The 16,662-nt window shown below is 39.9% G+C and overlaps 2 protein-coding genes across 7 annotated transcripts in view; one reads left to right on the forward strand and one right to left on the reverse strand.

The window, feature by feature from the left end:
• Window positions 1-200: 200 nt before the first annotated feature.
• LOC123506349 (TGF-beta-activated kinase 1 and MAP3K7-binding protein 1-like) lies at window positions 201-5,730 on the reverse strand. Of its 2 annotated transcripts, XM_045258371.1 has the most exons (10): window positions 5,618-5,730; window positions 4,325-4,437; window positions 3,884-4,053; window positions 3,341-3,562; window positions 3,120-3,235; window positions 2,886-2,992; window positions 2,633-2,786; window positions 2,406-2,505; window positions 1,761-1,988; window positions 201-1,533 (listed from the first exon to the last, which is right to left on the reverse strand). In XM_045258371.1, the coding sequence occupies exons 2-10, from the start codon at window positions 4,419-4,421 to the stop codon at window positions 1,195-1,197; spliced, it is 1,533 nt and encodes a 510-aa protein (XP_045114306.1). In that variant the 5' UTR covers window positions 4,422-4,437; window positions 5,618-5,730; the 3' UTR covers window positions 201-1,194. The 2 variants fall into 2 exon arrangements, with proteins under 2 accessions (XP_045114306.1, XP_045114307.1); XM_045258372.1 differs by lacking the exon at window positions 5,618-5,730 and having other exon boundaries at window positions 3,884-4,087.
• A 197-nt stretch (window positions 5,731-5,927) lies between these two features.
• Window positions 5,928-16,662, forward strand: part of LOC123506350 — a 29,548-nt gene continuing 18,813 nt past the window's right edge. Inside the window, exons 1-3 of one of the 5 annotated variants that reach the window (XM_045258374.1) lie at window positions 5,928-6,143; window positions 8,456-8,532; window positions 11,074-11,112. The gene's annotated coding sequence lies outside the window, so the exon portion shown is untranslated. Of the gene's footprint in view, window positions 6,144-8,455; window positions 8,533-11,073; window positions 11,113-13,227; window positions 13,362-16,662 lie in introns of those variants that run through there. The other 4 variants (XM_045258373.1, XM_045258376.1, XM_045258377.1 and 1 more) reach the window with 4 other exon arrangements.

Genomic DNA, 16,662 nt, shown 5'->3' on the forward strand with positions numbered 1-16,662 from the left:
TAGAAAAAATTCAACCTATATTTTAGCCTTTCCTCACACGTATTACATTTGCTATGACACGTATTGCTATTTTTCAACCCCCCCCTTTTCCATCCCTATGACTGTTCATGGTGAAGAAAAAAAAATGTGAAAGATAACATTAATTATATTTGTTGGTTATAAAATAAATATATCTGATGGGAATATTAAACGTGTGTAAATTACTATTGGGAACTCTTTAATACATATAAGAAAATACTTTGTTGCTCCAGAATATAAGTATCATACAATATTTATGAATATGAGAATGTGCACATGTTCTGTTGCCAAAGACTTATGGGGGATGCTTTCTTTCATAATATAGTAGTGACCCAACCCTAGGTAATGAAAGATGATTATATTTACACAATGAGATGTCTTGAACGGCTGAAGAGACAAAGTAATCTGCAGTTTGCTCACTCACATAATACAAGCTGTGAATGAGCTGCCTAAGTATGTACAACACAAAATTTCATCATTTCTGCATGGAACAAAATCTTTGTACGTACTTGAATATATTTTACATTTAGTAGGTTATAGATGTCAAAATTCATGTAGTGTTGAAGGAAAGAAGGAAGGAAGTGAAGTAAAAAGAGTCTTAATGTTGAAGTTTAGTGGTGACTTGGTTGTCTTTTCCACAAATGAAAGCTGGCTGGTTATCTCTGCTATACTGTGTTGTACTATGCCCAGGTGATGCCGGGCTAGGAACCTACTCACATGGAGCATTCATTCATTGTCAGTTTAGAGTTGAATCCCAAACACACTGCCTGTCTGTCTGGATATTTCTGCTAGCCATTTATGAAGAGTTGTACAAAACTCTTATTGCAAAATCAAAGTAAAAAAATAATAAAACAAAGAATATTAGGAGAGTTAATATTTGGTAACAGCCAGTCAGCACTCACCTCACAAAACCCATAAAATAAGACGTCTTGCTCAGTTCAATTTCCAGCGAACAAAATATATAAATTCTTGATGCATCACATGCTACATTTTGGTCGTCTATCCTATTTTTCACATCACACATCATACCTTCTAATTTTACTCTTCATTGAACAGCTCAATTCTTGTTTCTCAAAGCAGAGAATTGGAAAACACATAACAATAGTGACTAGAAATTTGAGACTCTTTCCAGTAGGCAAGTATGTGAGTGTGGGGATGAAGAGAGGTTGAGTGGCATCATTTGTACATGTGAATCTGAGAGTCTGTGATGAGACCAGCCTCTCTGGCATCATCTACTGCCTGATAGTAGAGATCAAAATTAACGTAGGGGAGGATCCTGCCATCTTCATCTAGGGAAAACTGTGTAAGACTGGGGTTCTGAAGATAAGAGGATTCAGTGGAAGTGGTATTGGTGTCAGTGGTGTGTAGGTCCCCAGAGTTGATAACCCCATCTAGGCAGTCAAGGCGATGGCCCCGTCCTCCAGGCAGAAGTCGAGCATCTGGCAGGCCAGACAAGACATCACAGTCCTCGCGGAGGGTCATGTCCTCACTGCTGGAGGAGGAAGACAAGTACTCCTGCAAGATAAAATTTGTTTTGAGTCAGACAGTATTTATATTCTAAAGTACTACTTTTCATCTGCTGTCTGAGTGTAATGAAAAATTAATCATGTCCCACTATTGCTGTCTGCCTAGCCGTACAAACTTAAAAACGATCATTAAAAGTTCCATATTGCAGGTCTTTACTTCAGTCAGTATGAACATTATTTTCACACAATTACTAGCCTGAAAAAAGCATTGAGCACCTTTGGTTGTGGTTGTGGACGTGGCAGAGGTCTGGGTGGGGGTCGAGGCGAGGTGGCGCCGGGGGTCAGGGCGCCACGCAGCTGGAAGTTAAAGTTGCGAATAATAAGGCTGATGTCATCCCTGAAGGTGACATTGCTTCGCTTGGTGAGGTAGTTGTCATGGTGGAGTCGTACCACTTTGTCCACCACAGTCTGAGCCACACTGGTCAGGGTAGGCTGCTCCACAAACTGAGGAAACAATTAGAACATAGTATGATAGACTCAAAACTGAAATAAATGGAATGGAAAATGGTCTGTGGTTGGTTGGGGGAGGTGAGCTTCTGCAATGTGTTAGTCAATTATCTAAAATTAGTCAAGGAAAATATTTTATATACAAGACAATAGTTTCCCATATCATATTAAGAAAGATCAGAAATTAATTTGGATAAAGTTAAACTATATAACTAGTGAGTGGTTAAACATTGGTTAATCTAAAACATTTTCTTATGCAGTAGTATGCTATTCCACATGGTCTGTTTTTTTTGTTTTCTCTCTCTTTTACATCAAAGGAATTATAATAATCTGTGATGAAAAACAATCTTTACCATGTGAGATGCCAACTACGTGCAAAATACAATAATTTGAAATATGATGTGTGAGACTCACTTGCTCCACCACCATCTGGGCAATTTCCTTATTAACCTGCTCCGATCCTGTAGAATCTTGATACGACTTGTAAAGCCCGTCACTCATCAGTAGTAGGAAACTATAAAACAATAGTTATGAGCATGACTGGCCTCATAAAATGTAATGTTGATAGAGATTAAGAAAAGTATTTCACTTCGAACGTGGACAAATAATAGTGAAAATATTTTGTCAGGATGATCACTGACCTACAAGACTCATCAATGGGCAAGCATGTGATGTGAGGCTCAGCGATGACTGGTTCTGAAGTGGCCAAGCTTAGGATGTCGAACTCCTTGTAGCCACCCTTCACAAAGTAGTTGCCAATACAACGAGTCAGTTCATGGTTACCAAACTTTGCTCCTGTGTTGGAGAGGGGGTGGGAAAGTCCACAGTCATTAATTTCTATCCCAAAAATGGATAAATGTAAAATGATTAAAAACTTATACAAATATTCCTAACCCTTTATTTTGGATGCTGGCAAATTTAGAGCAGCAAGGCGCTGAATTTCATCATGGCTGCTAGTGGTGTGATCTGCTGTGAGTTGTCTGACCTTCAGTACACCCGATCTGTGGAGGAAAAGCCATTTCCAGTTATTCTACAATAAGAAAAAATAGTCAAAATTGATTTGAAACACTTGCATTCATACAATTAATGATGATGTGGCACCTTAACTTAATCAACAGATCAACCAACCTGTCTTTTTTGCAAAGCAGTGCACGCGAATCTCCCAAATTGCCCACATAGAGAACACCGCCATGCATCAAGGCCACCACAGCTGTTGTGCCTCCACGTATTTCTTGGTCAAGGACCTGTAGTGGCAGTGAATAGATTTTCATGATTTGGATAAAAATTTTGCATTTACTGGTAACTATAACAGATTAATATGATAGCAAACAAATCCTCAACATACCAACCTGCAGTCTGCTGACAGTTTCTGGAAATTTTTGGGCCACCTCAAACTGGGACATTCCATCTGGAATCTTGTCAAGGAGCTGAGTACGCTCAGCTATTTTGGGATCAACTGATTCCAGAAAGGCATTTTCCACTGCTAGGAAAGCTTCTCGGAATACTTCCTTCACTTCTTCCTCACTTGTCTTCCCTGTTAACTGTTCAAAACTTAATTCTGCTGGCATCCTCTGCAGGCAAAGGCAGAAATTATTATTATTTTTTTTTTATGAATTAGGTGTATCTCTTGCTATGCTATATCATTGCCACAATTCCTGCTAAATATTTGGACGTTAACAGCTCTGTCTCCTGTAGACCAAGCCTAAGCCTTACACTTCTAGTGAAATATTATTTTTAACATTAATTTTAATGATACTCTCGTGTTCCATTAGTATCTGTCGTCTTTATTATCTCAAAGGAATTTCTATTTCCTGCAAAATTCTTTCTGTGAATAAAGCACACTACATAATTTTTGCTGTTAATCTGAACCTTAAATTTTCAATAGGACTTACCTGCGAAGCAAAGTAAGCAGCCCTCGCTCCATCATGTCCATCAAACACTCCATAGAGGTAAGTGCTATTCTGTTGGTCAAGGCAGAAATGGATGCTGCGGTCTTCATACTCGTGTTCAGAGCAAGGTGTTCCATCCTCTCGGTACATCTGATTGGCTGACATCCCCACGCCTGTAGGAATCATCCACTCCCATACTTAATTAGGCTGTTATGAATAAATTACTCTGCATTACTTCAATGGAGCAAGCCTCCAAATATTTATACAATTTTAGATATAATATGGATGCGTTCTAAAGCAGAACGTATCCATCCAAATGCATGTCGTACTTACTCAATCCAGTAATTTTTGGCTATGAAGGTATTAAATACCCAAATAGATAGGTAAAAGTACAATAGACAATAACAATATTCATATGGTGGACAGTGATGACACACTGAGTACCTGAAAGCTTGCAGATAGGAAGGCCATCTGTCCAGGTATCATTATTCCTGATTCCTGTCATCCCAAGGGAGGTAGGCTTGATGGCTTGTGATGGCATGTCCACTCAACACAATCTGTAAAATGCACAAGTAAACACTGAAGTGACTGAACAACAAATTTAAGTGTTTTAAACATGAGAAAAGTAGGCAAGAAGCAAGATGCATGTGGTGTTTGAATATTAATGTGCCTATGTGGACTTTAGTACTAGTATTAAAACATTAATATTTATTACTAGTAATATTTATCAAGCTTTTATCTTTTTTATACCATGTAGGCTTTTCATGGGAATTTATTGGCTAAAGGTGATACTTTTTGTGGTACCTCCTATCTCAAAGCCCACCCGCCAGGAAACCGTTGCCCCGAATGAGGAAGCCCAACCTACACTTGGACCGTGGACAGGATTCGAACCCGTGCGCTTGGAGACCCATTGGACCCCAAAGCATGCATGGTTCCACTGTACCATGGTTTACAGTTTCCAGAAACTTGTACAAGTTTCACATTCTGCAATCTTACATTGTAACTGACAAGTAAGTATTAACTTCAGAAGAGGCTAATCTTATCACTATATTCTTCATAATGCAAACAATATGGGCACATTTCAGTGAATATTTTGTGCCTCCAGTTTGCCAGCAAACTTGTCAGAGCACCATTTCTGCCTTATGGATGGTTTTTAAGAATACTGTGGAGCTACAAAACATGTTTATTGTTTTTTTTTTTTTTGTAATTTTGTGGGAGAAATGTGAAGAACACTGAAATTTGATGTTTCAGGTGAGTCATGTATATTAATTGTAGCTAGAACACTTTCTGTGAACACTTAGAAAGTCTCTCGCTCTCTCTCTTTCTTTCTGTGAAAGTTTCATCTCATAATTTTGCGACCACTACTACACCTGTGCACTCGTACCATCCTCACACAGGAAGCCTTAACGGGACTCCTGGCCGGATGTGTAGTATTTAGAGAAGTGCTTGAGGCGACTGTCACTAACGTCCCCCAAGCTGTAAGACAGTACACCACCTCCCCGAAGAGGATAACCACACATAGATAATGAAGAAGGGTGACAATGATGATTCTCTCTGATTCTCACTGCCAGTACGTAAAGTCTTGATTAATGCAACATTCAGCACCAGGGTCAGTCTCCAATCTTCCTCCCACTAAAATTCGCTACCTTACCCACCTGTTCTTCCTCTTACCCAGACTCCCACGCTCCCATTCTTTCTCTGCATTATATTACACATTTACGCAGTGCTCATACTCACACTGGTGCACTGACTGCTGTCCTTGTGGCAGTGAAGGAAAGGCACACATGGGAAGAACACAACCAGCAGCCTGCCAGACTTAACCCTCTCCTCGGATCAGCTGAGAGGGAAGGAAAATAAAAGAAAAAATAAAACAAAAACATTAGTGTATATGCATTCAAAATTTGAGGAAAGTATAATTTTCAGATGAGAAAAATATACTAGAAATTATCAACATTTTTGTACCTTAGGTAACTGAAAATGAATGAGTACCTACGGTAGGTAAGTAGAATGAGTCATATGATTAGTTCGTTGATTTGTGATATTTTGTTGCGTACTATTGTTGTCATAGGATAGAAAACAGAAGAAAAACATTTATCCAGCATATGTGTCTCATTGACAAATTAGTGTATTATTGTCTTAGGTACCGTTGAAAAGACAAAAACATCACCTGCTGTGACCACCGAGTGAAGGGATAACTGGAACAGACTGAATAGGGTGTGCAGACAGTTAAGAAAGAGGAGACATGAGAGTGAGGAGGCTGAAAGTGAGTACCTGAATGCATGGACAGCGTACGTGAGTCAGCAGCTAGTGACGAAGCGAAGATAATGAATGCCAAAGTTAAATGAGAAAAGTATGATTCAGTCCCTTAGAGAGAAAGGTGTGGAAGGTGGTCGTGAATGGTACAAATTCCTGAGGGGTGAGGGGATGTCTGACAGTGAGAATGTGGAGAGCCTGAAGGTGAATGGGGCAGTGGTGACTGATAAGGAAGAAATGAGAAGGGCAATTAAAGAGTTTTGGGAAGAGATTGGAGGTGTAGGTGAGGTCTTTGATGTGGGGTGAAGGGCGTGTGACACTGGAGAGAAAGGATGCAGACGAGTTGAATTAAAGGATCAGCAGGGAGGTGGTTGAGAAATGTGTGAAGAAGCAGAAGAATGGGAAGACAGCTGGGCCGGATGTACAAAAATTGAGGAGAGGTTGTGATTGATAGGAGGAGGAGAGAGTGCCGAGAATGTGGAATGAATGCAGGGTGACTTTGCTGCATAAGGGAGGGTACAAGAGTAAGAATGAATTGAAAAACTACAGGCCGATTGCGTTAGTTAACACAGTAGGAAAAGTGTTTAGTGCGGTTTTGAATGAAAGATTGTGTAAACGGATTGAGAGAGATGGAGTGTTAGGTGAAGAGCAGAATGGGTTCCGTGTGGACAGGAAAGCTGAAGACAGTATGTTTGTGGTGAATGAATTGACTGAGAGAAAGAAGAAAGATGGTAGGAAGTTATACTTAGGTTTTCTAGACATAGAGAAAGCATATGTTAGGGTGAACAGAGAAATGCTAGGTAGAGTGCTAGAAAAGATTGGGTTAAGTGCAAATATAGTTAACATAGTGCGAAGTATGTATGTGGATACAAGAGCTAAGTATAAACTAGGAGATGTAGAGACAGACTGGGTGAAGAGTGAAAGAGGAGTTAGGCAGGGTTGCATATTATCACCAACCCTCTTTAGCTTATATACAGAGGAACTGGCTGCTAGATTGAGGAGAATGAATGCAGGTGTAAATGTGGGTAATGATAAGATTTGTGTGCAGATGATGATGATGTTATGAGTGAGTCGGCAGAAGAGCTTCAGAGTTTGCTTGATGTTGTAGATGGGTATGGATGAGACTGGAGTGAGGTTTAGCAGTGAAAAGAGCAAGGTAATGGTTGTGAATGGGTCAGAGGATGAGAGGAACTCAGTGTGGAGACTAGGTGAGAACGAGATGCAACAGACAGATGAATACAAGTACCTGGGGATGTGGATGAGTCCGGTTGGCTGCGTGAAGACAAAGAATGAGAAGATAAGCATGGTGAGTCAGTGGGTAGGTCAGCTAGGAAGTGCAGCAAGGATGAGGGCGAGTAAATATGACGTGCTGCGAGAAGTTTGGAAGAGTGTGGCTGTTCTGAGCATCATGTATGGTATGGATGTGATTGCATGGAATGAAAGTGAACTAGAAAAGTTAGAAATAGGGCAGAATAGAGTTGCAAGAATGGCACTTAATGCACCTAGATATGCAGCAGTAGAGGCTCTTATGGGAGACATGGGTTGGAGCACTTTTAGAGAAAGGTATGTAAAAGCGACCCTACGGTATAAGGCTAGGTTAGAGCAAATGAATGATGCTAGAATAGTGAGAAAAGTGTTTCTGTGGAATGTCAGGAGTAGCAAGTGGGGGAAAAAGTGTGTCAGGATGGTGGTGAAGAGTGGTCTAATAGCTAGTTGGGCTTTTCAGCAGGTAGAAGGAAGGCACTTAGAGAAGGACTGGAGTATGATAGTTAGAAATGGAGAGGGTAGAGAATGGGGTGTAAGGAAGTGGAGGAGTGAGATAGACAGAGTAGTGAAAAGTGTGGGACTGAGTGACTGGAGGAATAGGATTGAGCAAAAGAGCACCTTGAAATGGTATAGAGAGAAAGAGGCCCCAATGTATGAGAAGTGGTATGATGGAAGCCTGGGTGGGGACCTTCTCTTCCGAGCTAGGGCACAGTGTATGGATGTGAATGCAAGGAATTATAGATGGTCTGAGTCCCGCAGCAAAATGTGCCAGATGTGTGACATGGGAGAGGATGAGACGGTGAAGCATGTGGTGCTGGAGTGTGTGAAGTATGCCAGAGACAGGTATGAGATGATGCAAGTGGTGCTGAGGGAGCTGGAGCATGACAGGAAGGGAGTGGATGGTGGTGCTGCTGGGACTCTGTGGGGAGACAAATGAAAGGGGCTGTAAAAGAGTTCCTGGAGAGAATGTGGCGTGCTAGATGCAGGAACTAGTGGCGTGAAAGATGGTGATTGCCCTCTTTGTTGTTTGTGTTGTTTTTTTTATTTTCCCTACAGGCGCTGCCAATACAAAGGCCTGACTCAGAAGAAATTCTGCATCACCTGTAGCATCAAGATCAAGATCAAGATCACTGGTGAGTAGTGCTACCTGTGTGTGCATTTATTTATTTTATTTATTTTTTTTTTTAAGTTACAACATGGACAGTTTGTGTATTCAGTGTGACAAGGAGACTAAGGGAAAGAGAGTTAGGTGGATAGTGTGTGAGAGATGGTGTAGACAGTACCACAGCGTGTGTAGGACTGCGAGAAGCAAGTTCGACGGTGGTGGGGAGGGATCTAGGACATTTGACCAGAGTCATTGACCATGTGTGGAGTGTCACTTAACCAGGTATAAATCATAAATGTCACTCCAGGGCAAAGTTTCATACATAGGTTTCTTACACTATTAACAAGGTGACGTCAAGGGAGCCGTTGGTTATTATTGTATTGATCCTTTTACTTTACCCTTCTGATTTAGCTGCCACCACCCAATTTTTGAGATAGCAAAAACTGGGAAAACTATCTAGGAGGAATGACCCACAGAGATTCATACTATGTACATCTATATATTCTCCACAATATAGTAGTTGCACAATCTAGCAGGGTGACCTAGCCACTGTCACAATCAATCTTCCTGTATTTCCTTCCTAACGGTGATCCTCTGTTGCGTCTATTCCCCTGTCTTCTCCACACATCCTTCTTCCTTTTGTTGACCATTGTCACAATCAATCTTCCCGTATTTCCCTACAAACAATGATCCCTCATCGCGTCTATTCCCTTGTCTTCTCCACACGTCCTTCTCCTTCCTTCTGTTGACCAGTTGCCCCCCGGGCTTGGATGGTTAATTGTAGATAAACCCTCTCACTTCCTCGCTCCTTCTTTCCTTATGTCAGTGGTCGCGACCGACAACTGTATCCCGATGACTTGGTCACGGGGAAAAAGGGGACCTGAATGGGGGTGGTCACAGGCCGGGCACCTTCATCTACCTTGTCCGGTGTCACTTAAGCTCCCAATCACACGGTGGTGCTCCTACATCTCCCTTGACACCTCACTCTCCACCTTCACACCCTGTAACACAGTACCAAAGTTTTCCAATCAAACCTCCGTCACTGATCACTATTCTTACCCACTCGATCACTTCACTGCCTTCCAGGTCTTTCGAGTAACTCACCATTTCTGGGTCGTTGCAGAGCAGAGAAAGAGACAGTCTAGCTTGTCTGACAGGTCTGGCCAGCTTACTGACTGTATGTGTCAGGTCGCTGCGCTTACCTGGCATATACCGGTAAGTCCTCGGTATTTGCCTCAGGGTGGGTTCACACGTGGCAATCCCCGGGTTCGTGTTTCTCTCAATCTGCTCACTTACTCATTCATTCCCCTCCTCGAGGTCCTGGTTTGGGGCTTCTATCTCGTTACTCACCGTTAGTTTCACATAGAAAGATCGACTCTTACAATAGATATTTACATGTTTACATTCATCACTCATCATATACAACTCACTGTACACCTTATCCTCCTCTTCCAGCCTTGTTGATGGGTTAGTTTGGACAACTTGACATGGTAATGACCTTGACCTACTTGATCGATCAGTACATTATTATTATTATTATTAATAGTGGAAGTAAAAAAACGAGTCAGAGTGACTCTAAATATCTTTGAATGAAACCGAATTAGAGAGGAAATTTGATAATGCTTTGAAGTTAAATAAGAACACTGCCGGGTTGTAGTGTTCCCTTATCTTTCTATTTTCCTTTTTTTTTTTTTTTATTTATTTATTTATTTTTTCCTATTGTTTCTTTTCCATTCCCTTTATATTCATCTTGGTCATCACTTCCTGTCATTTCATTCAACACCTTAATTTATTTCCCTCACACTTGTCCTCAATAAACAATCATTTCAACTGCACCTCCCATTCCATTAAACACCGTAACACCTTCAGTGGACACAAGGAAGCATTTCAACACACACACACACACACACACACACACACACACACACACACACACACACACACACACACACACACACACACACACACACACTCTACACACACCGCGTAGTGTAGTGGTTAGCACGCTTGACTCACAATTGAGAGGCCCGGGTTTGAGTCCCGGAAAGCAGCGAGGCAAATGGGCAAGCCTCTTAAGGTGTAGCCCCTGTTCACCTAGCAGTAAATAGGTACGGTATGTAACTCGAGGGGTTGTGGCCTCGCTTTCCCGGTGTGTGTTGTGTGTGATGTGGTCTCAGTCCTACCTGAAGATTGGTCTGTGAGCTCTGAGCTTGCTCCGTAATGGGGAAGACTGGCTGGGTGACCAGCAGGCGACCGAGGTGAATTACACACTCACTCACTCACTCACTCACTCACTCACTCACTCACTCACTCACTCACTCACTCACTCACTCACTCACTCTCTCTCTCTCTCTCTCTCTCTCTCTCTCTCTCTCTCTCTCTCTCTCTCTCTCTCTCTCTCTCTCTCTCTCTCTCTCTCTCTCTCTCTCTCTCTCTCTCTCAATAATGACGATAACACTTCAACAACACTAACTACTACTATTGCTGCTACCACCACAACTATTACATTCCCTAACACACTTCCATTCCTCATTCCTTCCTCTTACCACATTTTACTCATTTCTTTCAGGAAAGAACTTGGAAATGCCCAATAAAGGTGTAAATTGAGGTATGTAAGGTTTGTGTGAGAGTCTGGTGGTGTTATGGTGGCCGCTATGAACGGGGTTGCTTAAACTCTCACTTTATTTAAGACTCATTCACTCACTTAAGGCATTTGGAGGTTATATCTCTCTTTTTGTGGTTAATTCAGGCTTCCTTGCAATCTCGGAGTCTAAAGACACAAGGTAGTTCAGCTCAGTATCCACATGTAGAGCAGAGGGAAGTGTAGAGGTACAGTCTGTCAGTGGCCGTATTTTATGTAATGTAATTCATTTTGAAAATTGACAAAAGAGAGAAGGCATCCAGTCTGGAATGTACTATATTTTTTTATGTGATAAATAGTTTAACAAACACTCACAATATGAAAACCTTACTGGGTCTACTAATAAGAGAGATCCATGATAAGGTGTTTCTCACCAACAGTGCCACAAAACTGTCAAAGTATCGAGATGGGAAACAGAGCCAGACTGTCATATTACGAATTTTAAATATTAAAAATTTGTACTTTCTAGGGAAATAAAGAAAGTGCAGATTGTTTGTTGTATAAAGAAAATAAGGTTTTTCACTTTGGCACCTTTTTTTGTTAAATTTGAAAATACGCATAGGTAGACTCGATATTATTGAATTTAATTGCTTTGGTCATATTTTTCATATTATTTAAGTCCTATATCAAACACGAAACCAATCCTAGGTGTGCTAATTTTAAAAAAGTTATAATTGGTAACATGACAAAAGTGTTATAAACAAGAAATACAAAATACAGCTAGACAAGATCTTATGGCAAACTGGAACTTCCTTTACATTCCTATCAATGAATAAGATACCAAAACCATACAAGCTCCACTAATAAAAGAGAACAAAAATTAATCCTGTTGTAAAACTGAGGATTTATTTATTTTTTTTCCCCCACACTATTTCTCAAGAGTTCCATCTCGTCTCCCTCCTCCCTCATCCTCTTCCTTCCTCTGCCACCACCTCTATCTCCTCGTACACAGCAAGCCTTTAAATCACGTGAACACTGCAAAACACTTGATAATGCCCTAAATATGCGAGGCGGAAAAGAGTGGGAGGTATAGGCGGCAGGGCGGTGACAGCAGGGACAGGGCTCACATCCACTCACCAGGGCTGGGATAGGTCAGGGCGCCAGTGATGATGTTCTGTAGTGTGTAGCAGGGTTGGAAAAAATCTTAAAAAAAAAAAAAAAAAAAAAAAAAAAATTATTCAAATCGGATTTTTTTTTTATCTAAATAGATTTTTTTTTATTTAGATGATTTTTTTACTTGAATCGCTTCATGATGTCCAAGTTATTTTTTTTTTTTCATACTGTGATGGCATTTTGTATTAAACACTTTGTTATTATGGAAGCATAGTTTAAAGCTGCTTTTACACATTACCCAAGTTAAAAAGAATTTTTAATTTCAAAACTTCAAAAGCATCATTATACCACATTAGTCCATTAATTTATAGTTGATTCATATGTGAAATTATTTACACTTTGTTATAAGTACAGAAAATACATAGAAATTTCAATGAGAAAATATGAAAGAAATCAATGTTTTTATTAGACAAATGTAATAAAGAGAATAAATTAATTGTTTGAGAACAAAAGATGGGATTTCATTATTTCTTGTAATAGTGTACTTGACAATATGAACTTGAAGTTTCTGAAAAAAAAACTTCCTCATACAGTATTTATAATGGAGCCTATATACTAGGAAATAAATGGAATTCCATACTTTCCTTGAAAAAATAATCTTCCTCATACAGTATTTATAATGGAGCCTATATACTGGGAAATAAATGGGATTCCATGCTTTCAACATTGCTTTGTAAGAGAAGGCATGGCAATAATTCACTGGTGTCTGAGTGTACCCTGATTTGTACAGGAACAGTACAGGTCCAGGACCAGTATAAGTGGTTCACCCCATTTTCCTTTTAATGCAATCACTACTTTTTATATAGTGTGTTATTAAATTTAATTATTTGACATAGCATGGGTATTTTGATTTAAATCAAGATTTTTTTACTCTGATTTGATTTTAAATCAATTTAAATCACTTGATTTAAATTATTTGATTTAAATCATTCCAACCCTGGTGTGTAGTGATGTTAGGGTGTGTGTTAGTGTCTGTTGGCACCTATATTGTGGTGGTGGTGTGTGGTGGTATTGTGGTGTGTTGTAGTGTTTGGTGGTCATGTGGTGGTGCCTCATGGTACACCATACACTGGACTGTTTTCATTTGGCACCATGACACTGAGGTAAATAAGTGTACCATTTTGGCATTTTAGTATTTTGAACACTGCTTTAAGGTCTTTGAACAATTCTAAATAATAGTCCCCAGGGTTGTCCAAGGACTAGGTGAGGTAAGGTTTGATCAGTATCCGTGGCCTGCCATTATATACCAGAATGAAAAAGAACTTGTGGGAAGAGGGTGTAGGAATGTGGAAGGGAGAGGATGGGGCATTGGGAAATTCTAGGATGTGCCCAAGCAACTCAATGAGTGGTATTTCGACCTACTTGGAATAACTGTGAGACACCTGAAGATGATTGAAGTGGTAGCTATAGACAATGTAGCAAATGTGGCATGCAAGATGTAGGAACTAGGAATTAGTTGTGTGAAAGATAGTATTTGTTCTCTGTAGCTTAGACCAGGGTGAACTGGTCCCCCCCTGCCAACTGGGGTGAATTGGGCCACTTCTCAAAAATTTTTAAAAAATTTGAAGATTGAAAAAAGTGAATACTGGGCTTGAAATTCAAGCCCACTTGAGTATCTACACAACCTTAAAAAAGTTTTTGGTCCTGACCGAAAACTTATGGTTCCTAGGTCGTCCCCCAAAAAAGTGTTTTTTTCAGTTGCAAAATTTTTGTATCCGAAAAAAACTTTTATTCAATTTCTCCTGAATGTGCACTAAATTTTGTTGAATTTTTATAAAAATTGCAGGTCATTCAGATAGTTCTCTGTTCTTTTGCATGCTTTAATCAGAAATTAAAAATTCCTTTTAGTTTAAGTGCTATAGGCACTTCAATGAGTGGCCCGATTCATCCCAGTGTATTTCGTATACTGGGGTGTATCGGGCCACCACATTTTCATTATGTTTTTGCTACATTAAAGCTTCTCAATGTTTTTTTTGTTTTTAGTTATAACCATCATTAAACTTCCTCCTCACACCACTGATGTACTGCAACCTCTTGATGTTTGCTATTTTAAGCCTTTGAAGACCAGGTGGGATGCCACTACGTATTGCCAAATGGCAAGCAGCAAACTATGCTTGGAAAATTACCAAAGGGGAATTAATAGATTTGGAAGGCAAGGTTTGGGATGAATGTTTGTCTCCTAAATGTAAAAATGGCCTTTAAAAAGATTGTGTAGCAAAGAGTTCTTGAAAATGAAGTTTTTGGAAAGAAAACCAAATGACACATATGACAGGCCAAAAAGGGATGATGTTGATGACTCTGTTGATGTGAAATATGTGTTTTGTGGACCCATAAAGCTTGTGGGCACAACACCTTATCAGATTCGAGGTGTGAATGTGGCCTATAAGAACTATAAAAAATTTTAAAACATATTCAAGACAGAGAGAAAGAGAGATAAGTGAAAAGAAAAAGTAAAATACATAAAAGATACTGAAAAAACATTAAAACTTCAGTGGCCCAAAGGATGGCCCAATTCACCCCAAAAGGTTGGTCCTATTCACCCCAGGACTTTGGCATACAGTAGACCACTTATTTATGCTAACAACTTCTACAGGCAACCCCCACTTAACGAAGCGGTTACGTTCTTAAATAACCTTTCGTTAAGCGAAACTTCGTTTAGCGAACTGATTATAACAAGTTTAACCCCTGAACCTGAACTGAACTTCCATTGAGAGTAAACAAAGCGAGAGTGCATCATAGTACAGTGAAAGGTTTAATGAAAGTAAAAATTATGAAGTTAAACATTTAGGCAGTTTAATTTAAGTCATTATAATGTATGTACACTAATGTATGTATGTACGTAACTTTATAATGTTGTTGATCTTAAATTTATGAAGGGAGGGAGAGTGAAACGGGAAAGACACTAACTGGCAACCTGTGGAATGTAAAAGGGTGCATCATTGTATCACATACAAAACTTAAGTACCACATTTCCACAAGGCTTTCCATTTTATCCATTGTAGTCACGAGTTCAGGTGGTTCTTTTAGCTTGCAAGGAAGATACGGCCTCACCAGACTTCTTAATAGAGTCTGCTGACTTGAAAATAGTAGAGACAGTAGATGGAGTCAAGATGGTGGCGAGCAATGCTATTAGTTTTCTCACCTTGTGTCTGTGAATAATATCCAGCTTCACTTCATGAGTAAGAGACTTCCTGGTCTTCTTAGCAACGCTAGGCGACATTCCAGGGCATTTTGGTGGTAAGTTGAGCGAGGGAAGACGAGCTGCTGCTGATGCTGTTATTGTTTTGAACAGGGGGAGTGAGTGGTGCGCATGTTGTCCACGAGAGGCACTGGTGTATTCAAAAGCCCGTCGGCTTGCATGATACAGCAGTGCTTTCAAACTTGGAAAAAATTACCTGGATAAAACTTCATTAAAGCGAGTTTGGTGTTTGTTAAACGAGCAGATGGTAGTAAAATAAAACCTTCGTTGTAGCGAAATTTCGTTGTGTGAACCTTCGTTAAGTAGGGGTTGCCTGTATAATGATAATCAAAATTATTATTTTCTTTCAGGCTATATGTATCACATAGTAAGGTACCTTCACACAATTTTTCAATTGATTTGGCTGATTTGTGTAGATTTTATAATAAAAGATATAAAAAGTGGCCCGTATTCACCCTGGTCTATGGTACATCATTTTTTCCTTTGTTAGAGTTGCCAATACAAAAGCATGGTGCAGGATTAAGGAATAATCCCAATTTTCATGTCACAAAATGTAGCATGAAGATCGAGTGAGGTTGAGAGAAGAATGGTAGTAAATTATTATTGGGTCTTCGAGACAGAAAAAGTGTATGATAGGGTGTATAGAAACGTTAAGTGGTCTTAGAAAGATTAGGGTGAGTACAAAGATAGTTAGCATAATGCAAAGTACAGTAAATCCTCGTTATACGGTACATACGCATTCCTGGAAACCTTACCGCAAATCAAATACCGTATACCGAACCCATTATAACATGTAATAATAGGGAATGCGTTCCAGCATGTCAAAAGTCACCCCTACAGAAATGAAAATACATGAAAATCGTCATAAAAAAAAGAAAATGTAAAGTACAGTCAACCCTCGGCTATCGCGACATCAGCTGTCGCGTTTTATTGCTATCACACATCCATGAAAAGCTGCTAAAATTTCATTATCGTGACCTCAAATGCCTGCTATCACGCACCTAGCCATGACGTCATGGGATATCTGAGCGCTCATTGGCCAAAACCGCCTTCCTGCCAAGATCAATTCGGCTATCGCGTTTTCGGCTATGGATCGGCTATTTCGGCCCCAATTGAGCATGATAGCCGAGGGTTAAGTGTACTGCGCAAAAGAAATAAATAATGTTTTTATTTACCTTTCACTTGCCATGTATTCTATCAGATGA

Source organism: Portunus trituberculatus, chromosome 19 (genome assembly GCF_017591435.1).
Source record: "Portunus trituberculatus isolate SZX2019 chromosome 19, ASM1759143v1, whole genome shotgun sequence".
Classification (NCBI taxonomy): domain Eukaryota; kingdom Metazoa; phylum Arthropoda; class Malacostraca; order Decapoda; family Portunidae; genus Portunus; species Portunus trituberculatus.

Bases quoted from the DNA above. Each gene is read 5' to 3' on its own strand.
- LOC123506349 (XM_045258371.1), bottom strand. From the start codon at position 4,421: ATGCCATCACAAGCCATCAAGCCTACCTCCCTTGGGATGACAGGAATC. The intron at 3,563-3,883 runs GTAAGTCCTATT...CTTTGCCTGCAG, and splicing joins CTGCTTACTTTGCTTCGCAG to AGGATGCCAGCAGAATTAAG. The intron at 2,993-3,119 runs GTTGGTTGATCT...TTTCCTCCACAG, and splicing joins CTGCTTTGCAAAAAAGACAG to ATCGGGTGTACTGAAGGTCA.